This window comes from Rhodotorula paludigena (genome assembly GCF_050403205.1).
Source record: "Rhodotorula paludigena JCM10292 DNA, Rt_paludigena_JCM10292v1_ctg52, whole genome shotgun sequence".
Lineage (NCBI taxonomy): Eukaryota > Fungi > Basidiomycota > Microbotryomycetes > Sporidiobolales > Sporidiobolaceae > Rhodotorula > Rhodotorula paludigena.
In genome coordinates, this window is record NW_027481406.1 from 80,879 (window position 1) to 103,596 (window position 22,718).

The following is a 22,718-nucleotide window of genomic DNA, read 5'->3' on the forward strand; positions in this document are numbered from 1 at the left end:
GGAGCAGAAGGCGAGCGGCATCTATAAACGAGTGGCGGAGGGAGGGGGCGAAACAAGAGTCTGCAGAGAGGACGAGCGGGTGCAAAGCGCGGTTGGAAGAACCGTGTGTCGACGCGAAAGGGTGGTGGGAAAGGGGGCGCAAAGAGTGTCTACATACGAACCGGTCGAGGGCGGCACAAGGTGGGCGATAGCGATCGGGGACGGCAGGAAGAGGGGCAGAGAGAGCGAGAGAGGCGATAAGAGTGTCTGTGCGGAGTCGCGCAGAGGCGATTTGCAGTAGCACAGAGCTCCTCACAAGTCGGTGTACTCGTGCTGCTGGGTTGAGCGGAGGAGCTGCGCGCGGAAGACATGTCAACGAGTGGATCGCGGGGATGAATCGCAAAGACTCGAAACGCACCACACTCAGGATGGCGGGGATCATGAGAATGAAGCACGGGAGAGTGAACCACTGGACGTTGCCCTGTAGAGCGCGACAGCGTGAGCTTTGACGTGTCTGCACCCCAAAAGCGTATGAAGGAAACGCACGAGTTCGGCCGAGATGCCATCAATCGCGTCCAACCGGTTCTTGGCCGGAATGGCGACAACAATCTCAACGATGAAGGCGACGAGTGCGAGGACACACGACACGAGGGCGAGCAGGATCGTGATGATGCCCGATTTTTGCAGGGCAAAGAGGCGCGACGTTTCGGTGCCGAAGTACCGCGGCGGGAAGATGAGGGAGAGGACGCAGAGAACCGTAGTGATGGCAGCTGTTGGCACAAAGGTCAGCGCATGTCGACCCGGCCGAGGCATCACGTCGAGGCAGCGCACCGATAACATGGACCCAGTAGACGGAAGTCGCACTCTTGCCGATGACAAAGATGCGCTGGTCCTCGTCTGCATCAAGGCCAAGGATGGTCGCCTCGGAGAGCTTGTCGCGACCCTCACCCCGCGGCTGCACGGGTAAACGAGGGATCAGCTTGCTGGAGACTTGGGCAGGGGATGAGGCGGTGCAGGCGACACACGAAGTTGTTGACGCCGCCGATCGTCTGGTTCGGCAGGAAGTAGTACTCGTAGCTGCTAAGCTTGCTCGTGCACTGCAAGGAGCGCGCGGTCAGCGAGACGAGTCTTTCGGGTGTGCTTGAACACCGAAGGTGCCGGGTGACCAGTGCGTACCCAGACCGTGTCTCCGTTGACGTCCGTGGTGTTCTGCAGGGGGTTCAGAGGTCAGCTCTAGAGCTCGCAGCTCGCCAAGCAGTGCACGGGCGAGACGGACCCGCAGGCGCGTGCAGGCACCCCATGCGCCGAGCTTGAGGGTCGTGTTGTCGGCCTTGCCCTGGATGATGTAGAAGTTCTGCCTGCTCGCGTGCGCGCGTACAAGGCTCGATCGGTCAGCGCTGTCCATTCGCAACCCGCTCGGAGCGGCGCGGTGCGTCGAAGCGCCCGTCTCGCTGCGCGGCGAGCGAGAGCATCGGGGCGCTTCTCGCGCTCAACACGGCTCGTGACGCACCAGAAAGGCTCGGAGAACACAGACACGAGGCTGTTGCACGTGGGTCAAGGTCAGCAGGCTCGCTCGCGGTGCGTGCGGCACGAGATCAAGCGTGATGCGGACGCGCACGATCTCGCGGCAGGCGTGCACTCACAGCAGGACCGCCGCGAGGGCCATAGGACCCGAGAAGCTGGGCACGCGGGGCGACGTGTTCAGGCGAAGCGACACCATTGTGATCCGGGTGAGAATCGGGTGAAAGAGCGGTACAAGAGCGCGAAAGAGAGACCACGAGACGAGGCCTGCAGCGCAAACGCGGTCCTCTCTACCTCAAACCGGTGCATTCGACCTCTGAGCGATCAAGCATATCGCAACGAAGGACTCTGGCCAAAGAACAGCCGGGAGAGCGCTGTTGTCGAGAAGTCAATCTTCGCTTTGACCTCTCCTCTCCCTCTACCACCGCGTCTGCACCGCAGTGCAGCCACGCTGCGGGGCTGCACGCTTCTTCGATGGACGCCTTCCTCATGTCCACGAAGCCGAGCATGGCGGCGCGGCCCGCAAAGGGCAAGGCGCGTCCGTACTCGTCGCTCGAAACGGCGCCTCGTCCATCCACTTCGTCCACCGCCAACATCATCCAGGGCGGCCTACGCGACGCCAACCGAGCCATCGTCAACACGCTAGGCAAGGAGGACAACCCTATCACCCACTCGACCGCTAGCAGCCGCTCCCTCATCGTCACGGTATGTCCTCCGAGTGTTCAGGCATCCTTCGCGCACTTCAATCACATCGAGAGCGCTTCTCCCCACTCTGTAGCGACAAACTGGTCATTAGTTATGTCTGTACGCGTAGCTGACCAGCTGAATCCCCGCAGAGCTGCGCCTCGGGGCATCAGTCGGGCGGAGGATCCGGTCGCAGGTGGGCGCTGCACCGGAATGCCAAGCTAAGCATCCAGGCGGCCGACGCCGAGACGCAGGTACTCAAGGGTGTGGTCGCCTACATGAGCGGGTACATGGGTGCGTCTTGTCAAGCCTCCGTGCAGTGCTTCGTTCACACAACTCACCGCTTTCTTCTCGTATACAGGCGACGACATCACGAACACGCAGCTCAAGGCCCTCGTGGAGATGCAAGGTGGACGCATTATGTACGCGACTGTCTCCTCAAGCCGTCGGAGACGCGCACTGACGCTGCATGCATAAACCCTCACAGCACTGTCGGTTCCGCTCGCTGCACGCACGTCTTCATTACAAAGAACCTGTCCGGCAGCAAGGCGCAGAAGGCGCTTGAGTCGAACCGCAAGAACGGCTCTAAGCTCGTCACGCCGCAGTGGGCGATCGAGTGCGCTAAGCGCGGCCGCAGGGTGTCCGAAGCGCAGTTCGCGGCGCCGGTCTTCAACGAGGTCCATCCCACCCGTGCTTTCCTGGACGTCCGCATGAAACTGACTACGCTACCTCTTCAGCGGCAAGAGTCTGCCTACACCATCTTCTCGGCAAAGCGCGACTCTGCCTCATCCTCGGACGCGACAACCCCTTCATCCGTTTCGCCCGCCCGCCCTATCGCGACGGACGCCCGACCCCGTTCCCCGCGCACCCGCTCACAGTCCGGCGCGGCCTCTGCCGCCGAAGCGTCCCTCCTTCCCGCCTTCCCGATCGCATCCACCTCGCGCACCTCGCCGCGCCTCTCGTCCCGCTCCGCGCCGCCACCGCCTCATCAGCAGAGCACGAACGCGACCTCGTCCGCGACTTCACTTCTCCTCGCACAGCTGGAGCTCGCGGCGGCGAATCGCTCGCCGGGCAAGTCGCCTCCGCGGCGGCCGGACGCGCGGGACGCCGAGGGGAAGAGGCGCGCGCATGTCAGTCGGTGGGAGACGGCGGGCGAGGTGCATCCGCCCAGGAAGGAGGAAGTGATGGCAGGCGGAACGGCGCTGAGGAGGAGCCCGAGAGGGAAAGAGAGGGCGAAGGAGGGAAACGCTGCCGTGGAGGACTGGACGGCGAAGAAGAGGAAGGTGCATCATGAGGGCGAGGTGGACGGTGAGGCGAAGAGCAGGGCGAAGGCAACGGACGTACTGGTGCTGGGCAACTCGGACGTCGAGGCGGAATCGGGTGCGGGGGACGCCGAGGAGAGCGATGAGCTGGACGAGTGGGGGATGCCGCCGAGCGGGCAGGGGCGGTAGCTCAATACTTGTGCTTCCCCTTCTTTGTTGCTGTACAGGACTCGCAACGCAGGTTTGCGCTTGGTCGTATTTGCCGCCTCGAAGCCATCCTCGAGCAAATTGACATCGCGCGCTGTGAGTGCCTTTCTTTGTCCCTCTCGCGTCCGCCCGCCCCGCTGACGTACTTGCTCAGTATCTGCAGCGCTTTGCAGCAAGCAACGCGTCCTCGATCTCCGAAAGCTCCCGCTCACGGACCTTCTTCGGCCCTGCATTCGTTACTCCGGCTCCTTCCACCTCGACTTCCTCGCTCGCTTCCCTCGTCGCTCGTTCGAAACGCTTGCTAATCAGTGCCCGAGATGCGGCCAGGACTGGCGGCTGAGCTGCGCCCGCCCCCGCCAGTCCCCTCGCCCGCACACGGTCGCCTCGCCTCGCCGAGTCCTCCTCTCGCTCGCGCAAGCACCTCTTCACCGCTCCCAGGCCCGCCTCGCACCGACTCGCTCGCTCATCTGGACGAGCTCGGCCGCCAGCGCGGGCCTCCCCAGCTGAGCTGTGATCTGCCGCAGAACTTCGACCTCGTCGCGTCGTCTCGTCGCCGTCATACAACCGAGGCAGACTGGTTCCGCTTCCCCGCCCCCACTCGCAAAGACGCGCTACGCCATTATCCGCTCCAGGACAATGCCGAGAGACTGGCGCAGCGGCGGGACAGGCCGAAGAACGGGTTGACGAGGAGGGACTTCAAGATGCTCGGCGAGTGGAGGATTGGCGAGAGCCTCGGGCGGGGAACGAGCGGTACGCTGCGCATTCGCAGATGTAGCAGCCCCACTGCTGATCCTTCAACGGTGTGCAGGTCACGTTCGTCTCGGGCGTAACATCAAGACGGGCGAGTTTGCTGCAATCAAGAAGGTGCAGCGCGTGCCGAGCAACCATCGTGTGGGCTCGCCCGTTCTGATTACCCCTGTTCCTATGCTGACTCACTGCTGTGCAGTTCACCAAGTGCATCCACCGTGAGATCAGCTTGATGAAGCTCGTCGCGCCGCATCCGCATGTCGTCCACCTCTACGACGTTTTCGAGACGCCGAGCCACTTGTGAGTCTGCCTCATCGAATACACGGAGACTGGCTCTCAGTTTTCTTGAGTGCAGCTACCTCGTGACCGAGTACTGCGCGGAAGGCGAGCTCTTCGAGTACCTGCAAAAGCATTCGCTCTCCGATTACGAGACGCACAAACTCTTCAGCCAGCTCGTCAGCGCGGTACGTTGGAAAACCAGCGCAGACTTTGTAGCTGGTGAACGGAAATTGACATCTCGCACGTCGACAGCTCATCCACCTTGCTCGCTTCCGCATCTCGCACCGCGACGTCAAGTTCGAGAACTTGCTCCTCTACCGGGATAGCGCTGCCGAGCTCAGCATCAAGCTCAGCGACATGGGCCTCGCGAGCTTCCAGCCCGAGGATCGCCTGCTCGAATCGAGCTGTGGCAGCCCGCACTACGCTGCTCCGGAAGTCCTCGAGGTGCGTCGTGGTTTAGAGAACGTCTTGCGTGCTGAGGCATCTTCGGCGAGACACTTCCGTATCCTCACAAGCACTCACACTCGGCCATACTCGGCAGGGCATCCCGTACGAAGGCTCGCTCGCCGACGTCTGGTCTTCCGGCGTCGTCCTCTACACCATGTTCACTCGGACGCTCCCTTTCGACGACGAGCACATGGGTACCCTCTTCCAGCGCATCCACAGGTGCGACTACAGCATGCCGAACAGCATCACGGGCGACGCGCGCGACTTGATCGAGAAGTGCTTCGTTGTCGACACGCGCATGCGCATCTCAGTGCGTTGAAGGAAGCCCTAGCCCATCTATTTCGCAGCAGACAGTACTGATACTAGAGGCTTTGATCGCGCGCAGCTCGTCGGCATCGCCGGTCACCCGTACCTTCGCACTCGCCCCTTCAGCCAGGGTCCGCTCACGACGGCTGCGATCTACCCGCCCGCACCGCCGCGCGCACCTGCTCCGACCGCTGATGAAGCTCTCGATTTGGGCGTCCTTCACAACCTGGCGATATTGCTGCGCTTGGACTCGGCGCAAGAGGCGGAAGAGCGCGTCAGGCGCGCCGAGTGAGTACAGCTTCCTCCCGCTGCACGACCTGAAGCATTACTCAGCAGGCCCCGAGCTCGCATCTCTGCCGTTCACAGGCGACATGCTCTGCGCTTCTACACAATCCTCCTCGGCTTCCGCCAGGCCCGCTCATCGTCAAAGTCTCCTGTCCAACCGCGGTCCTTCTTTGACGACGCTTCATCGTACACACTTTCTGCTCAGTCCGTCGACACTTCGATGAGCCGCACTCGCTCCCTTTCGGCGCCGAGCCTCGCCCACTTCCCCATGCCGCCAGACGAGGAACCAGTCTTCGTCGAAACCGGCATCGCCGAGCGCAAGCGGATTGTCTCGCTCAGGCCGAGCAAGGTGCAGCTTCGCATGAGCGTTGCGGCGGAGACAGCCTCTGTGGCGAGATCGAGCGAGAGCTCCGCATCGACCACCGCGTCTGGCTCGTACGAGTCGGTCAATCGCGATTACGTCTTCCCTCCTCCGCTCGAATCCCTGCCGGAGAGCTGCGATGGTCCACACGCCATGGCGACCTCGGCACCGCCGAACATCGAGTCCTTCGCCGTTCGCCCGCTTCCCCTGACTCCTGTCAACCGCGAATTCCGCACGTCCGGCCTCGTCCCGCTCGATCGCACAACCACCAAGACGTCTTCGAACTCTGGCGGCTCGCGCTCGCTGCCCAATACGCCGGCGGTGGGTCCCATCGATCCCGCCTTCGTCCGTGCAGCACGCCCTCCTGCCAACAGCGTCCTTCCCGCTGCAGACGGGGACCACGCCGTGCGCCCTCGCCTGTCGATGCACCAGCGACTGCGCAGTCTCTTCAACGGACAGCTGCAGAAGCGGTTGTCAGTCGCGAGCGTGCCCGAAGAGCAGGTTGAGAAGGCCAACAGGCGCAGCCTGTCTCGCCTCGGCAACGCTCTCGTCGAGGCTGCTTTCGCCTCGCCGCCGTCGACGCCGACCGTGCAACAGCACCCGGTACCGAGGCGTAGCGTCGCACGGCAGACCTCGGAACCTTCGCGTGCGTCAGTGGCGAGCCACCGACCACCGAGCCTCGCTCCTTCGACCCGCTCGAGCGTGCTCAGGCGCTCGACGGCATATCACTCGTTCGCTCGCGCGCTCAAGGGTGAGCCGCCTCTGTCTCCAATCCTGTCGTCCGACCTCAACGACTTTGGCGACATGCTCGTGATGGGCGCATCCGAGTCTGGCATGACAGCGCTCCGCGAGCGCCAGGCGGCAGAGGCTGCCGCTGCCGAAGCGAAGCAGTCGCTGGAGGCGGCGATGTCGGGTATGCAGATTTACCACGACCTCGAGCCTCCTACGCCGCGTGCGTCGGTTCTCAACCCGTCCATGCCGGCGAGCCCGTTTCTCTCGCCGCTCGCCGAGAATGTCAATGTTGCATCGGGTCGCCACCGCCTGCTCAGCAAGGCGTCTTCTTCGATCCTCACGACGCTGGGCAAGCCACCTCGCCGTCAGCCGCTCTCGCCTCGCTCGGCGCAAACGCCCGTCCCGACCGTCACCGTTGACTGTGACCCGTCCGACCCCGACAATCCGATTGCACTCGTCGACAAGCTGCAGCAGTACCCTTTCCGGTCGACGTCGGCCGCGAGCAGCCGGGGCAATTGGCGACGCAGCTCGCTTTCGATCCGCGTGCCGGACAACTCGCACTCGACCTTGTCGCACAGCGCGCCCGGCACGAGCCGTGCACCGCGCTCGCCCCGCATCGGCGGCGACAGCGACTCTCTCGCCCCGCCGCCATCGTCGCTGGCCGCTGCGTCATCGTCGCACGACCCACCGCCGCGCCGACACTCCTTCGAGTCGCGCTCGCCTCACTCGGCGCGCACGACTGCGCTCGACTCGCGCGGCGGATCTTCCATCCGTACTTCCCGCTCCGGTGGGTCGTCGTCGTCGCTCGTGGTGCACCTGCAGCGTCAGCAGCGCGACCTCGAGCTCGACCTCAAGCGCGTCGCGCTCGAGAACCGCCTGCTGCGCTCGGCGCTCGAGGACCGCGACGACGAGATTGTCGTCCTCCGGCGCCGCGCGGGGAGGCTCGAGGAGTGCGTGCGCGAGGGCGAGGGGCTCGTCGGCGAGCTGAGCCGCGAGAGAGAGGAGCTCGAGGAGAAGTGCAGGAGGGTGAGCTGGGCTGGATCGGCGTCGACTGCGGGCGAGAGCTCGATGGGCCCGGGCGGGAGGACGCCGAGCTTGTACAGCGTTCACTCGAGCGCGGGCGGGACGGACTGGCTCGGCGGGATGCATGCGAGGGGCAGATTCGCTGACGAGGCGGCGGAGGTGCCGGATCCCTAGACTCTTTTCGTTGCGCCTCTTGGGTTTGCTTCCTTCTGTCGTTGTTCTATCGCTGTGCACTGCATGTGTCTTTGCTCTCCGATGTCTGTGCCCAACAGAGCACGATGTGGTCACGTTGACAGGGCGAGGAACGGGAACGAGCGAGTGCACGGAAACGATGGGGAAGGAAGCGCATGAGAGGGCGTACGGATCGTGAGCGGAGGAGCAGATTGTGATACAACGATGTCAGGGAGTCGGAAGTGGCAGGACGTGAATGTGCGCGAACGAAGGAAGTGTCTGTGAGTTGTGGTCGAGTAGGTTGCGAAAGAACGAAAGGAACGAATGGCGTGAGCGAGGCGGAGGCGCAGAGAAGGAATGCGGCAGAATTAGGTGGTGGTACATGGCGAGTCGTAGTCGAGACAGCCGAGCTGTGCGGCAGCTAGAAGAGCGTGTAGAGCGCCTCGTCGCCCTCTTCGCCCTCGTCGTCCTCGGCCCTTCTGCGCTCCTTGTCCTCCTTGTCGCGCAGCGCGCGCTCGGCGTCCTTCTTGGCGCGGAAGGTGAAGCCGACCCAAACGCCGCGCGCGAGCTTGGCGTCGAGCGCGCGCTCGGCGACGCCGTCAACGTGGCGCTGCTTTTCGCGCACCTCGGCGTACTTGGCCATGTCGGCCTCGCTCGAGAACTGTGCGCGCAGGGGGAGAGCGTCAGTCTGCAGTTGCTGCTCTAGTTCTGTCGCCTGCGAGCAGCAAGCCTTGTCCGCCGGGTCGTGGCAGCCGCAGCAGATCAAGCGAGGCGCAGAGAAGAAGGAGCGAAAGCGAGAAGACGCACGTCGTCAAAGTACCCCGCGTCGATCTCGCTGTCGAGCGCAGGGATGAACGGCGCCTTTCGCTCGCGGAGGTGGTCCCAGTCGACGCCGGCGAAAAACGCGTGCTGCTTGACCTGGTCGAGCGTCGACATGCGGCGGTCCTTGTGCGCGATGAGGCTGCGTCGTGGCACCGGACGAGAATCAGCACGATACTCCTTGATAGAAGGAGCGATGCGGAACGATGGGCAGGGGAGGTGCGACGCACCAGGTGATTGCGCTCCAGCCCTCGTCGCTCAGGTTGAAGATGCGGTCCTCGGGGCGGTCGTAGTGTGGGCGGCGCAGGACGCGCGTCCAGTTCTTGAGGTTGAGCCACGTCTCGTCGGCCGTCGCGCCCGAGAAGGGCGGGAACCCTGCGAGAAACCTGCCAATCCGCGGGAACGGGCGCGGCGCACGTCAGCCATTGTTTGCTGAGCCACGCGGGGAGTGTCGCGACAAGGAGCCGACGGAATGGCTGTGGGCCGGGAGACGCACTCGAAGAGGATGCAGCCCAAGCTCCAGTAGTCGACCGAGTACGAGTAGCTCTGCCCGCGGAGCGTCTCGATGGCCATGTAATCGGGGCTGCCGACGACCGAGTCGGCGTAGCGCGCGTCGGCGAGCCGGATCGACTTGTAGATCGACTTCATCTCGAGCGTCGAGCGCAGGACGAGCGGAGAGTCGGCGACAGAGTCGAGCTGGGCGCAGTGGGACGCAAGGTCGAGTCAACACGCTGCTCTAAGAACCGAACAGATGCGGACAGGACAGCGCCTGGGCCCAGCGCACCTTGTCTTTGAGGTGCTCGATCTTGCCCGGGTTGAGCGCGCCGGCCGCGAGCCCAAAGTCGGTGAGCTTGATGTGGCCCGTCGTGTCGATGAGGAAGTTCTGTGCATCACCAAACATATGAGCCAGCCCTTCCTCGATGAAGCGGAGACCCCGCGAGGCAAGGCAGCAGCTGGAGTGCGCGACGCACCTCGGGCTTGAGGTCGCGGTGGATGTAGCCGAGCTTGTGCAGCTCGGCGACGCCGCAAAACATCTCGGCGATGTAGAAGCGCGCGTGCTCCTCTTTGAGGACGCCGCTGTTGTTGAGGAGCGTGCGGAAGTCGCCGCCGGCGATAAAGTCCTGCGCAGGCGAGTCCACAATGGGCGTCAACAATCTGTCTGCAGCAACGCCTTGACCATCGCGGCAGGGGCCAGCGCTAGTTGCTGTCAGGATTTTTCGACGCACCATGGCAAGGAAGACGTGCTCGGGATCCTGGAAGGCGTAAAGGAGGCGGACGAGCCAGGGCGACGAGGTCGAGGCGAGGATGTCGCGCTCGACGAGAACGTGCCGGATCTGCACGACACGCGCGTGTCAGAATCTGCATCCTGAAGAACCGCCGCTGCGCCCAAGAAGGCTTCGCGCGGCGGAGAACCCAAACGCACCTCGTCCATCTTGGCGAGCGTGCGCTTCTTCATCTTTTTGAGCGCGACGACCTGGTTCGTCTCCTTGTGCCTCGCGAGGTACACCTCGCCGTACCCGCCCTGTCCGACCTGGGTCACGACGTGGAACTGGTCGAGCTTGAGTTTCGTGCGGCGCTTGCGCAGGACGACGCGCTCGCGCCCGGCGTACGACGCCCACTCGGCGTGGGCGTCGGCGGGCGAGAGGGCGGGGGAGCGCGAGGCGAGGCTGTGGCGGAACGAGGCGAGGCGCGCCTTGCGCGAGTTGAGGTACGTGAGGAGGTCAAAGTAGTGGTCGTAGAAGTCTGTCCGTACGTCCCCGCTCGTCAGTCCCTGATTCCTCTGCGCCGGAAGAGACAGGGGACGCACAGAGCTGAGCGACGTCGGCCTTGCGCTTGACCTCTGCCGAGTTGAGCTTGACCTTTTCCCACTCCTTGAACCCCTGCCCCTTTCGCCAGCTGAGCAACCCAGTCGCGTTTCCCATGGTCACGTCTCCCTGCTGCTGCTGCTGCTGTATGCGGGGCGACGCATAGTGATCCATGCTGGTCCCCTGCGTCGCGAGGAGCTGCGTCATGGTCGGTTCCGCGACCTGCCCTGCTCGCGCTCCTCCTGCTCCTGCGCCGGAGCGGTATCCGGCGGCGAGTCCCGACCCGCCGAGCGGGCGGACATAGTGGTTGACGGCGGTGGTGGCGTGGGCCTTGGTGGGCGAGGGCGGGAGCGGGCGGCTCGAGTGTGCGTGGGCGTGGGCGTGCGGGTAGGCGAGCGAGGGCGCGGGCGAGGGCGGGAGGGCGACGAGGAGCGGGTCGCGCGGGGGCATGGCGTGCGGTGCGGGGTGGTGGTGGTGGTGGTGGTAGTGGTACGCCGAGTAGCCCTGGTCGTAGCGCTGGTGATGGTGCGGATTCTCCTTGTTGGCGGATGCAGACGGCGGGGGGGTGTGCGCGGGAGGGGGCGGGGCGGTGTAGGGGGACGAGGGGGTCAAGATGCGGTGGGCCATGCGCCCTGAGACTGGCGTGGTGCTGGGCGTGGCGGGGACCAGCGGCGAGTGCAGGTGACCTCGATGATGCTGCTCCGAGAGACGCGAGGTTGAGTGATGCCCGGCAGAGCTGGAGCGAGCAGGGAGTGCGGGGTGGGCAGGTGCGGGCAGCGTGGGTGCACTGGGTGTACTGCGAGTGTAGCACTGACTCGTCGCAGGCTGCAGCACTTGCACGGCGGGACGAGGACGGGGCGAGCGAGGGCGCGCCTCGACGCGGAAGCGACTGTGCCGCACAGAGAAGCGTCGATCAACCTCGCCCGCTTCCCTCGCAACTCGCCCGCCGCACACGCACGCAGGGGCTGCAAGCACACGCGCACTGCACTCGCACACTCTCACCCACCCGCCACACTAACTCGAACGGCCCTCCCACGTCCAATCCACCCCTCGCTCCTCCTTCTGGACTGATGAGCACCGCCTACGCTCCCCGCCCCTCGCTCGCCGCCTCTGCCGGCCCTGGCACCCCGCGAGGCGCCTTCACCGCATCGGGCACCCCGCGCAGCGCCCGTCGTCTCGTCGCAGCGTCCGCGACCGGCCACACGCCTCTCCGCGCCTCGTCCCTCGGGCCCTACGCCTCGACCTCGTCCTCGGCCGCCGCAGGAGCCGCCCCGCCCCCGCCCACCCTCGCCCCCCTCGCCCCCATCAACGCCCGCCCGTACCCGGACCGCCCCTATGCCGACGACGACGAGCTGCGCCTCGTCATGGACCAGGACCGCGACGCCGTCGACACGGCCGCGCAGCTCATGGCCACCGCGCTCGCCCACCACAAGAAGGCCGTCCTCGAGGCCCTCGAGGAAATCTCGGCCGAGCGCCGCAAGCTCGAAAAGATGACGCGCGAACTCGGCGACGCCGCGCGCGACATGGTCCGCACCGTGCAGCGCGAAAAGGACGAGACGGAGCGCGCGCGCGAGCTCGAGGGCGAGGTGACGGCGCGCGGGAGGGCCCTCGCCGTGCAGGTCGAGACGGCGCAGGCAGAAGTCAAGGAGGTCCTCGCCAAGCTCGAGGCACGGCGCGAACGTGAGTCTTCCGCGCGCGCATCCCTGTGCCCCCGTCCGGCTTCCCGCCTGCGAGCGAGGTACTGACTGCGCACCCATTGCCTTGCTCCCAGTCAAGACAAAGCAGCGAGCCGCGTTTGCCAAGCAGGTCTCGCGCAACGCCCCCGAACTCGCCTTCTTTGAGCACAAACTCGGCCTCAAGATCCGCGGCAAGGCTCGTGCGTGCCTTTCTCTCATCCTCCTCTCGAGTCGATTCTTACCAGTACACGACTCTGGCAGGCGACGTCGTCCAGTTCAAGTTCCACAACCTCGACCCGGCCTCGTTCGCGCGCACCTTCTCGTTCGACCTCGACGCGTCCAAGCCCACCTACACCGGTGCGTTTCCGGCGCTCCTGTCACCTTCCACGCAAACTCGCCAACTGACTCATCTCCGACTCACCCCTCTCAGTCACCTCTCTCTCCCCTCCCTCGCTCCTCCCCTCACAGACCCTCGCCCCGCTCCTCTCGCGCCTCAACACGACGCGCGACCTGTACGCGTTCGTGCGCGCCGTCCGCGCCGCGTTCGTCGACGAGGTCCGGCTCGAGAAGCGCGCGTTTGCGAGCGAGGTCGAGCGCGAGCGCGAGCGGGCGCGGATGAGGGAGAGGTGGGAGCGCGAGGGGGACGAGTAGTAGTAGTAGTCGCGCGCCGAGAGATGTGCCTGCCTGGCTCGGCTCGGCTGCTGTGAGCGCGCCCTGTGGCTTCCCTCCCTTTCGTCCTTCGTGTCTTCCCCGACATCCGCGTTGTTGTTTTGCTTACTTGATACTAATGCGTGTCGTCCTCTCGCTGCCTCTCACATGTCAGACGTCCTGTTCAGCACGCTTTGACAGACAACCAGACAGAGAGAGAGTGTGTTGCATTCGAGTGAAGCAGCGGCCGGAGGACAAAGCTAGGGGCGTGAATTGATCAAAGCACGGCCAGGCGCGACACGGCAAGGCAACCCAGGTCTAAACTGCAGTGATCGCGCAAAACACCGTCTACAATAGAGAACAGAACCACACAACAATAAACGAAGCAAGACACTCGTTAATCCCACGGCAGCGGGCCGGGGAACAGGGCTGTCCCGCTCTGCGGGCAATACTCGAGCAATCGGCTCAGCTCGGGCGCTGTGTCCCTCTCATATCCAGTCAGCTCTCCATTTCTTTCTCGACAGGAAGGGAAACAAGGGCCGGGGGGCGCACCGGACGAGTGGTACCCGTGGAAACGCCGGTACGGGTTGCGCTTGCGCCGCTTGGCGACGAGGGTCCCGTGGCACCCGTACGTGTCGCGCAGGAACGGCTCGAGGCCGTATTTGCGCTGCGAGTTAGGGCGCGAGAGGAGGCAGGGCGGGGTGAGAGGGGGCGTCAGCTTTCAGCGTCTCGTTCCGCAGCGCAGTACGCGCTGCATCGAGGAGGACGTAGTGCGGAGCGGATGTCAGGTACGGTATGGGAGGGACGCGTGCGCACCTCGCCGTCATAGTCGCCCGCCGTGTCGCCCTCGTTGTCGATCCCGATGTACTTCCACGCGCCGGCGGGCCAGCGCATCGCGGCGCGGTGCACGTCGGTGAACCGGCGGCGCTTCATGCCGTAGCCGACTACGGTGACTGTTTTCGAGGAGGAGGTGGGAGGGGCGGGCAAGGGAGGGAGGCGGTTAGTGAAGGGAGCGGAGGAAGAGGGGAGGGACGAAGAGGACGAACTGAAGGTTGGGTAATGCCCGGTGAATCTGGGCGGAACAAGAGCGCCGGTCAGCTCGAGAGATAGAGCGGTAGACGCAGTGAGGAGGGAGCAAGAGAGCGCACTCTTTGAACCTCGCGATGGAAAAGAGGACGTTCTCCATCGAGTCGAGCGAAAAGTCCTGCGGGCAGTCACGCTGCCTTGAGCGCCCGGTCCCTCTCGTGCCAGAGGCAAGCAAACACCGCGAAGGAAGCGCCCGCGGCTCACCTCTGTCGTGACGCGGTCAAAGTCGCCGCCGCTGGCGACGACGGCGCGGCGCTCGTCGTCGCTCATGAACTGCTGGTACAGGTTGCCGAACTTGGCGAGGCGCGCGTACGACTGGCCCTCGGAGAGGTCCGAGGTTGCGCGCGTCTGGCCGCTGTGTGTGGAGGGAAGGGGAGGGAGGGGGTCAGGAGGGAGGTTAGGAAGGTCCCCTTGAGATTGGTGGCAGAGGGAGTCAAGGCCCACCCAGAGTAGATGAGGAGGGCTTGCGGATCTCGCACGGCGATCTCGGCTCTGCATTGCGAGCGAGCGACCCGAGTCAGAGAGGATGCGCGCGCGGGGGATGGGCGAGTCTCGCGAGCGCGAGGCGCACCCCTTGATAATGTGCTTGAGGTAGGTCTTGACCGATCCTCCGCGCTGCATGGGCTCGAGGATCCAGTCGGTGTCCTGCGTTGCGTGGGTCGCGTCGCACCCGGTCCAGATGGCGTGTCCGGGGACCTGCGCGGAAGAGTGTCGGTCGGTCAACTTGGGAGGAGAGAGGGAAGGGAGGGGCGCACGATGACGAGGTGGCGGAGGTTCGAGTGCGGGGACTGGAGGGTGGCGCGGATGGACGAGGGGACGAGGGCGGCATAGTCGTTGGGTCTGCGGAAGACCTGCACCGCGTCGAGACCGGGTCAGAGTCGGCGGGAGGGGACGGGGGGAAAGGGAGGGGGCGCTCACGTCGTTGCCGATCCAGAGGCGGAGGTTTACGAGGAGGCTGAGGGCGGCGGTGAGGGCGAGGAGGGCGACTGCGAGGTTTGTGGTGCGGGCGCGTTGGGTGAGGAGGGCGAGGAGCGGGAAGTGGGCGAGCGGGCGGGTGGCCGCGGTGCGCCTGCGCTGCTGCTGTGCGACGGGGAGGGGCAGGGGCGAGGTGGACGCGGTCGTCATCGCGAGCGCGGTACAGAGCGGAGCACCATGCACAGCACAGCGCAGCGAGGAGAGACGGCGCGAGAGGGAAACGCAAGCGGCTAGCGACGGTGCGTGGGTCGGATCAGGGGCTGTTTAGCTCTGTGCTCGTGCTCGAGTCCCGCTCTGTCCAGCAAAGCAGGGCCCACGGGGACGAGGAGCACAGGCTGGCGTCGGGCGTCGAGCGTGATCGCGTCGACTTGGCGAGTGCGAGCTGCAGCGACGCGCTCTCCTCGCGCAGAGCCAGAGCACCACACAGCCACGCACACAGGCCATGGCAGACCCTCCCGAGCCTGCACCCCTCCACCCACGCGACGCGGACCCTCCCCCCGCTTCACCTCCCGCGGCCTCGCCCACCCGCGCACCCCCAGACGCGCCGCGTGAAACCCGCGCAGACACGCGAGACGAGCCACTCGCGCACCCCAGGCGCAAGTCGGCCCTCCTCCAGCGCCTCGACCCGGACGACCCGCTCTCCCAGCCTTCGCCCGTCATCGACGTCGACGACGACGACGGCTCGCCCTGGGGTACCGCACACGCCCACCAGAGCGACTCTGCGGCTGCGGCGACTGCCACGACCTTCCCGCCCGCACCGCTCGAGGTCCCGCTCGCGTCCACTTCGACCGCCTTCCTCACGACGCCCCACCTCGTCCCGTTCTCTTCCGCGTCCCCCCCTTCTGCGTCTTCCGCGTCTTCACCAGGCGCACCACCGATGCACCGCTCACCGTCGACCGGCGCCGCGAGCTCGGCCGGCGCGCGCGTGTGGGGCGTCTGCCTCGTCGGGTTCGACCACGCCCTCGGACCCGTCGTCGAGTTTGCGCACCCGCGCTCGCTCGAGGACAATGCCGAACTGCAGCGCAACCTCCCCTTCTTTGCCCTCCCCGACGGTGCACACGCCGTGCGTACCTCTCCCGGCCACCGTCACGGAATGCACGACTGACGATGAGGGGAGATTGCAGCGCGACGAAGACTACTCGTACTTCCACCTCCTCCTGCCCTCCGTCGCCCCGCGCCAGACCATCTTTGGCATCTCGTGCAACCGCCAGATCCCCGCCGACCAGCTCATCAACAAGGGCAAGGACGTGACGCGCAGCACCGTCCAAAAGGCCATCGTCGTCCTCGCTTCAAAGGTGCGCTCCCGCTTCTCCTTCTCTTGCCAACTCGTCTATCCTTACTTGGAAGCGCGACAACTGACTCGCGAAACACCGCCCCGCCCCGCCCCGCCCCGCCGCGCCCACAGCCCATCTTTGGCCCGCTGCGCGACAAGCTCGGCGTCGTCACGCGCTCGTTCTTCGCGCAGCGCGACTTTGACGACAAGTCGATCCTCGTCGACCTCTTTCGCAGCTTTGCGCCCGCCGCGGACCCGGACCGGGCTGACGGGGGCGAAGAGGGGCAAGAGGGGGTTGAGCAGGAGAGCGAGCGGGAGGAGCGCGAGCGGGAGCAGGAGCAGGAGCGAGCGGCCAAGGCGGGCGAGCCGCCGCTGAGTCCGCCGCCGGAGGAGAAGCACCGCACGGCAGAAGAAGACGGCGGCATGTACATGGGTGCGTGTGCGCGCTCGCTTCGCGCGTTGTGCGTGCTGACTGGGTCAAGCTGACGCCTTCTGCCGCTGCGCGCTTGTGCGTGTGACCTGACAGGCACGTCAATACGCGAGCTCGTGCGACGCTTCCGGTTCAAGACGCTCATGCTCCTCAAGCTCGTCATGCTGCAACGACGCGTGCGCCCGTCTCCCTCTCCTTTGTCATCTCGAGACTTGCATCCTCACCTGGACGTGCGCGGCTCGCAGGTCATGTTCTTTGCGGCCAACACGCCTGTCGAGCAGCTGTGCACGTTCCAATACTCGCTCGTGACCCTCATCCCCGGTGCGCCCCGACCCCCACTTCACCCTACCTGCGTCATGCTCGGCACTGACGGTCTTTGCGTCGTCATGCAGCCCTCCTCACCGCATTAGACGACGCCGCGTCTCCGACGCTCGACGAGCGCGCAAAGCGGTCGACGCGCGCGACGAGCCTCAAGACGAGCGACAAGTACAGCTTGATCCGGTATCTCGGCCTCCCGCTCGACGTCTTTGGAAAGGTGCGTCTTTGGAAATGAGCACCCTTGAGCTGCGGCGCGGGTTCGTCGTGGCTCTTCGAGGCGCCGGCACGCTGACGCCCTGTGTATTCTCGTCAGGGCTCGTTCTTCCAACCCTACTTGCCGCTGCAGCAGATCGATCTGCTCAAGACGCGCTCTTTCCTCGTCGGGACGACCAACAGCATCTTTCAGCAACAGCGCGACTGCCAGATCGACGTCCTCGTCAACGTGCGTTCCTCTCATCCGCATGTCCCTTTCCCGGGCCTTGCTGAAAGACCCGGTCGTCGCGTGCAGATCGACTCTGCCTCGCTCGAGATCCTCAACCCGAAACTCACCCCGCTGATCACGCTCACGGCCGCCGACCGCAAGTGGATGGACGAGCTCGTGACGCTCGTCGACTCTTCGTGGAACTCGTCCGACCCGTCGCGCCCCGTCGACCAGGGCTTCGTCGGGAGCGACGACTTCATCCGCGCAAAGTTTGAAGAGTACGTGTGCTCGCTCCTCGCGTGCGTCAAGTTTGGCGACTTCCTCTCGAGGGAACGGGGAGAGAGGGCAGAGATGCTGCTGTCGGCACCAGGTACGTCGAGAGTTGCCTTCGCTTTCGGTGGACCCTTCTCGGTTGAGATCCGTTGCGCTGATGCCACTCGATGGTCTCGACGGACAGAACTCGAGTCGTACAACCCGGCGTCGTTCAACGAGGCGTTCCTCAACGCGTTCAAGCGCACCGCCGCGTACGAGCTGTGGGACCGCACGACGGACGAGGTCATTTTCGACCTCGTCGAGCCCAAGTGCGCCTTTAGCGTGCTGTTCTGATGCACTGTCTACCTACCCTCGCTGACCCGCTCGGCGCGCAGGCACCCGATGGAGGGCAAGACGAACCCGCTCGAGGACGTCGGCATCCGCCTCGTGCACGGCCTGCACGACCACCTCTCGGACCTCCCCGCGCTCCCGCACCTCCCCGGCCTCCCGCTCCCGGCCAACCTCAACCTCGCGCCGCTGCCGCAGAAGGCGCGCGAGCGCCTCAGCCGCGGGTGGAGCCAGGGGAGAGAGGGCGTGTGGGGCGCGATGGAGGCGCTCAGGGAGGACTGGGGGAAGAGGCAGGCGCAGGCGCAGGCGGAGGGCGCGGCGGCGGCAGTCGCGTCTTCCGGGTCCGATCCGGCATCGGCAGCGGCAGCGGGAGGAGGAGGCGCAGCGCGCGACAAGCCTTTGCCCACCCCCTTGTCCCTTTCTCGCGCCGACGCCGACTCACCGCCTGGCAGCAACGGCGTGCCGACTACGCCAACCAACCTCCAGGGCTCGTTCCTCGCCGGCGTCGATGTTGCGCGCACCGGCGCCGCCAGCCTCGCCACAGGGTTGGGGAGCTTCCTTGGCGGTGCGGCGCGCAAGACGAGCCTCTTTGGCGGTGGCGGTGGCGGCAGCAGCGGGAACGGGCGGCCAGCGGCGGCGGCGGGCAGCAAGGAGGAAACGCCGCTCCCGGCTCCGCCACCGGGGCCCGCCACTGCCGCGCTGCACGAAGCGGCGCTGTCGGCTGCCCCGCCTGCATCGCAGCAGCCGCGCGGAGGAGGGCTGAGACCCCTCTCGACTGCTGCGGCCGCAACGGTGCCCAAATCGCCGACGCTCGGGCGCGCAGAGATGTCGCAGCCGCCGATACGGGACCAGCGCCGTGCAAGCGCAGTAGAAGCTTCGTCGCCCGGTTCAGCGTCGACGTCGAGCGCGGCGGCTGCACCACCCGCAGGGCAACCAGGCTCGCCCGCGCCCTCGCTCGCCGGCTTCTTCGGTGGCCTGCGGCGCACGCTCTCGGCCGCCGCGCCGCCGGACTCGGCCCCCTCGACGCCCGGCACGCCCGCTGGGTTCGGCACGCCGCCCGCGGGGAGCTTCCTCGGCCTGGGCGGGTGGGGCGGGCGCGCGACGGGCGCGAGCGGATCAGCGGCGGGGTCGAGTTTGGGCGCGGCGACGCCTGCGGGTGCGGCGGTGCGCGCGAGGGACTTGGTCGGGGACTGGGGGAGGGAGGAGGACGACGACGACGAGGAGAAGGACGAGAGAGAGAGGGAGGGCGTCGAGGCGCGGAGGGAGGAGGAGACTGAGCGCGAGCGCGACAAGGCGAGGCGGAGACTCGAGGGGGACGCCGTGGATGTCTAGAGGGATGGGTCGCCAGATATGATGTGCATTGCTCGGTACGGCATGCGACCACCTATTGTTAGCATTGGTTCATGCTGCGCTCGTCGAGGTCGTGCACAGTCCCGCTTACTTCCAGCGCGGTCCCTGAGGAGTCTCTCGTCGAGACTGTCCCTCGCCATGCTCGTGCGCCGGAGGAACACGGTGCTTTCGCGTATGGCTCAGGGGAGGGCGTTGCGGCGTCGCTGTCCCCCACCGCGGAGGATCTCCCCCTCCTCCTGCACTTTCGGACATCCGTCGCTCGCTCGGCACCGCACCGGCGGGCAAGAAGAGCGTGTACGGACGCGCTGCTCACTTCCGTGAAGGCTCTGAACCTCCTGCCGGCCCATCCGAGACTCAGTTCGGCGCTCTCGCTTCTTCGTCGGCGTCTTTCTTCGGACGTAGTCTATCGCTCACGCAACAGCCTCGCAAGCAACACTTGACGGGCGGAGCCCCACAGACGTTTGCGCGAGGCACCTCAGCGCCTTTGGGAGAAGAGAAGACATGTAGGCCTTCTTCTCGCAGCTCGCCCGACTCATTCCTCGCTGACGCAGCATCGTGCTTGGTGCAGGTGCGGCATCGCCTTCGCTATCCGATCAAGCACCTCGTACCGCGCATCGGGCCCAACCGCGATTGGCTCTGATTCGGCGTCCTCGCCCGGTTCAAATGGGTCGGCACCTTCACCCATGTCGTTCGAGTCGCTGGACGTGGGAATGGACGAGGAAGACCCGGAGTATGGCATCCGGCTAGCAGACGGGAGCAAGCCGACCAAGTACCTCGACGCGAGTGAGACGTGGGAGGGCGTCGTCAAGGCTGTCGAGAGTCGAGGTGCGCCTCTTTCGCTCGTCTACGTTGCTTAGCGAGGCTGACGGTGTCTTACACAGGTCCCGACGCGCACAACACGCTCATTCGTCATGTGCGGCCGAGCAAGGGCTTCCATTTCGAGATGCGCTTCCACGCCTCGGTGCTGCACATGCGGGGCGACGCGCTCACGATGCAGCCGTTCGTCTCCGACAACGGCGATGTGCTGCTGTGGAACGGCGAGATCTTCGACGGGCTCGAGGTGCGCGGATGACACGTGCTGAAGCAAGCTGCATTCACGCCACTGACGTTCTCTTCTCCCAGGTTTCACCGCATGAGAACGACGGGCAAAGGCTCTTCGACCAGATACAGCGTTACGGCCCATCCAACTTCTTTGCCGCGATCCACGACATCGAAGGGCCCTACGCCTTCGTCTACTATCAGGCATCGACCCAACGCGTCTACTTCGCAAGAGATCCTCTAGGCCGACGCTCCCTTCTCTTCCACCCACCGACTCCCGCCTCGCCCTACCTGTTTCTCGCCTCAAATGCGCCTGGTTCCGACTTCCCGCTTCAAGACTGGGAAGAGGTTGCTTGCGATGCGGTACACTGCTACCATCTACACGACCTGAAGGGGAAGTCCTGGCTGGTGCGTGGTACTCCAACATCGCTCGCACGCATAGTGGCTCACTTCGGCACTGTGCAGGTCGACGGTCGTCGTGGCCTCTCTTCATATCCTCGGTACCCAAAGTCAATGGGATTATCGCCTGACATCCTCGTTCGTGCCTCAGTTCTCATCTGAGCGTTTGAAAACTAAGCGGACCATCTGCAGGTCTACCCATTTGATCGCCTGGTCACCTCGCACCCGCAATCGGGCAGCCTCACGCCCTTCTCTCCCAGCAACCCCTCCGAACCGCTTATTACCTCGCAACTCGCCCTCCTCCTCCAGTCTTTCCTCTCCGAGCTCGAACGCGCCGTGCGCACACGCGTCTCAACCGTTCCGGCCGTGCCCGCCGCGCCAGACGCGCGCATCGCCATCCTCTTTTCCGGCGGCCTCGACTGCTCGGTGCTCGCTGTCGTCCTCGACCGCGTCTTGCCCGAGGATGAGGCAATCGACCTCATTACCGTCGCTTTCGAGAACCCGCGAACAATCGCCGCGAAGGAGGGGAAGGGTGGAAGTGCGAAGGGGAAGGAGCGCGCCGACGGCGCGGACGAGCCCGACGCAATGGAGCTTGATGATCCGACCGCGGCGGCGCCTGCCGCGTCCAATACTACAGACGGGGCGACGTACACCCCGCCACCTCCGAATTCGGAGATCTACGACGTGCCGGACCGCGTTACCGCTCGCGACAGCTGGGAGGAGCTCAAGCGGATCAAGCCGAAACGGCGGTGGAATCTCGTTGAAGTCAACGTGCCCTACCGGGAGACGCTCGAGCACCGGCAAACGGTCATCGACTTGATGAAGCCGCAGAAGACCGTCATGGATCTCGTGCGTCGTCTCACGCTATTTGAGCAGCACTTATCTCTGTACTCACGGTCCTGCCCTCACAGAGCATTTCGATTGCTTTCTACTTTGCTGCGCGCGGCATCGGCCATCTCTCTCAGCACGACTCCGCCCGTGGCGCTGGCGCCGCCGACCTTCCCCCACCGACACCCTACCACTCCCGCGCCCGCGTCCTGCTGAGCGGTCTCGGCGCCGACGAGCTGCTCGGCGGGTATGCACGGCATCGCAAAGCATTCGCCCAGCCTCTGCCGCCCACTCCTGCAGCGCCTACCTCTCCACGCATTCCATCTGTCAGCGTCACAGCATCATCCGCCCCGCTCTCTTCCGCACCGCCTGCGCCGGCCCAGCCTCCTTCGACATCTCCAAGTCCGCCGCAGAATTGGGGCGCACTCATTGCCGAGCTGCAGCTCGACCTCGATCGACTTCCCACGCGCAATCTCGGGCGGGACGACCGCATCTTGTCGACGCACGGCAAAGAGGCGCGCTACCCGTTCCTCGCGGGGCATGTGGTCGCCTTCCTCGCGCGGCAGCCCGTGTGGCTTAAGTGCGACTTCCGCTTCCCCGAGGGAACGGGCGACAAGATGCTCTTGCGATTGCTCGCGAAGAAGCTCGGGTTGAGCCGCACGTCGAGCAACAAGAAGCGCGCGATTCACTTTGGCGCGCGCACGGCCAAGATGGCGCTCGGCGACGGCAGGGCAAAGGGAACGGATCTGCTCGAATAGCGAAAAGTGTGGCCTCATATTGTCTGTCCCCTTGATCCGGAATTCGATTGAGATGCGCAGACGTATGAGTCACAAGCTGAAGTTTCAACGAGCGACATCGAGCGAGCGCTGCGAACGATCGACCGGAATGACACGAGAGGGAAGTTTCGCCTTGCTCCTGCCGGAATGAAATGCAGCTCGCTCAAGTATTACCAAGGAGAATCGCGGTCCGCTGCTCTCGTGCGACCACATGCTGCTCAACGCTTAACAAACGTGTCATAACGCAGAATGCGAGGAAGGCGTGGGCGCAA

General features: G+C 65.2%; 8 protein-coding genes across 8 annotated transcripts; 5 read left to right on the forward strand and 3 right to left on the reverse strand.

Annotated features, from left to right (window-relative positions):
* Positions 1 to 291: 291 nt before the first annotated feature.
* On the reverse strand, positions 292 to 1,699 carry JCM10292_005574 (uncharacterized protein; the record flags this gene model as incomplete). The annotated part of the gene is made up of 9 exons (XM_076651519.1): positions 292 to 333; positions 398 to 460; positions 526 to 749; positions 811 to 934; positions 1,005 to 1,076; positions 1,156 to 1,188; positions 1,256 to 1,337; positions 1,490 to 1,519; positions 1,623 to 1,699. 9 exons carry the CDS (start codon positions 1,697 to 1,699, stop codon positions 292 to 294), a joined length of 747 nt encoding a protein of 248 aa, XP_076502936.1.
* A 275-nt stretch (positions 1,700 to 1,974) lies between these two features.
* JCM10292_005575 (uncharacterized protein) lies at positions 1,975 to 3,635 on the forward strand (the record flags this gene model as incomplete). Its single annotated transcript, XM_076651520.1, has 5 exons — positions 1,975 to 2,205; positions 2,337 to 2,478; positions 2,546 to 2,606; positions 2,672 to 2,861; positions 2,922 to 3,635. 5 exons carry the CDS (start codon positions 1,975 to 1,977, stop codon positions 3,633 to 3,635), a joined length of 1,338 nt encoding a protein of 445 aa, XP_076502937.1.
* A 335-nt stretch (positions 3,636 to 3,970) lies between these two features.
* JCM10292_005576 (uncharacterized protein) lies at positions 3,971 to 8,007 on the forward strand (the record flags this gene model as incomplete). The annotated part of the gene is made up of 8 exons (XM_076651521.1): positions 3,971 to 4,403; positions 4,462 to 4,544; positions 4,600 to 4,700; positions 4,756 to 4,864; positions 4,932 to 5,123; positions 5,221 to 5,436; positions 5,512 to 5,720; positions 5,799 to 8,007. The coding sequence occupies 8 exons, from the start codon at positions 3,971 to 3,973 to the stop codon at positions 8,005 to 8,007; spliced, it is 3,552 nt and encodes a 1,183-aa protein (XP_076502938.1).
* Positions 8,008 to 8,425: 418 nt separating this feature from the next.
* JCM10292_005577 (serine/threonine-protein kinase) lies at positions 8,426 to 11,255 on the reverse strand (the record flags this gene model as incomplete). The annotated part of the gene is made up of 9 exons (XM_076651522.1): positions 8,426 to 8,665; positions 8,812 to 8,965; positions 9,054 to 9,209; positions 9,320 to 9,519; positions 9,608 to 9,706; positions 9,795 to 9,944; positions 10,050 to 10,157; positions 10,247 to 10,566; positions 10,631 to 11,255. 9 exons carry the CDS (start codon positions 11,253 to 11,255, stop codon positions 8,426 to 8,428), a joined length of 2,052 nt encoding a protein of 683 aa, XP_076502939.1.
* Positions 11,256 to 11,698: 443 nt separating this feature from the next.
* Positions 11,699 to 12,955, forward strand: SPC25 (kinetochore-associated Ndc80 complex subunit SPC25; the record flags this gene model as incomplete). Its single annotated transcript, XM_076651523.1, has 4 exons — positions 11,699 to 12,308; positions 12,400 to 12,504; positions 12,566 to 12,661; positions 12,735 to 12,955. 4 exons carry the CDS (start codon positions 11,699 to 11,701, stop codon positions 12,953 to 12,955), a joined length of 1,032 nt encoding a protein of 343 aa, XP_076502940.1.
* A 394-nt stretch (positions 12,956 to 13,349) lies between these two features.
* JCM10292_005579 (uncharacterized protein) lies at positions 13,350 to 15,163 on the reverse strand (the record flags this gene model as incomplete). Its single annotated transcript, XM_076651524.1, has 10 exons — positions 13,350 to 13,429; positions 13,505 to 13,619; positions 13,769 to 13,905; positions 13,999 to 14,024; positions 14,101 to 14,156; positions 14,243 to 14,393; positions 14,483 to 14,530; positions 14,610 to 14,734; positions 14,794 to 14,889; positions 14,957 to 15,163. The coding sequence occupies 10 exons, from the start codon at positions 15,161 to 15,163 to the stop codon at positions 13,350 to 13,352; spliced, it is 1,041 nt and encodes a 346-aa protein (XP_076502941.1).
* A 292-nt stretch (positions 15,164 to 15,455) lies between these two features.
* On the forward strand, positions 15,456 to 19,387 carry AVL9 (Avl9p; the record flags this gene model as incomplete). Its single annotated transcript, XM_076651525.1, has 10 exons — positions 15,456 to 16,076; positions 16,138 to 16,308; positions 16,419 to 16,719; positions 16,813 to 16,892; positions 16,962 to 17,037; positions 17,109 to 17,251; positions 17,348 to 17,476; positions 17,543 to 17,825; positions 17,913 to 18,036; positions 18,103 to 19,387. 10 exons carry the CDS (start codon positions 15,456 to 15,458, stop codon positions 19,385 to 19,387), a joined length of 3,213 nt encoding a protein of 1,070 aa, XP_076502942.1.
* Positions 19,388 to 19,408: 21 nt separating this feature from the next.
* JCM10292_005581 (putative asparagine synthase) lies at positions 19,409 to 22,428 on the forward strand (the record flags this gene model as incomplete). The annotated part of the gene is made up of 7 exons (XM_076651526.1): positions 19,409 to 19,422; positions 19,974 to 20,230; positions 20,287 to 20,465; positions 20,528 to 20,851; positions 20,909 to 20,980; positions 21,035 to 21,691; positions 21,754 to 22,428. The coding sequence occupies 7 exons, from the start codon at positions 19,409 to 19,411 to the stop codon at positions 22,426 to 22,428; spliced, it is 2,178 nt and encodes a 725-aa protein (XP_076502943.1).
* Between the last annotated feature and the right edge of the window lie 290 nt (positions 22,429 to 22,718).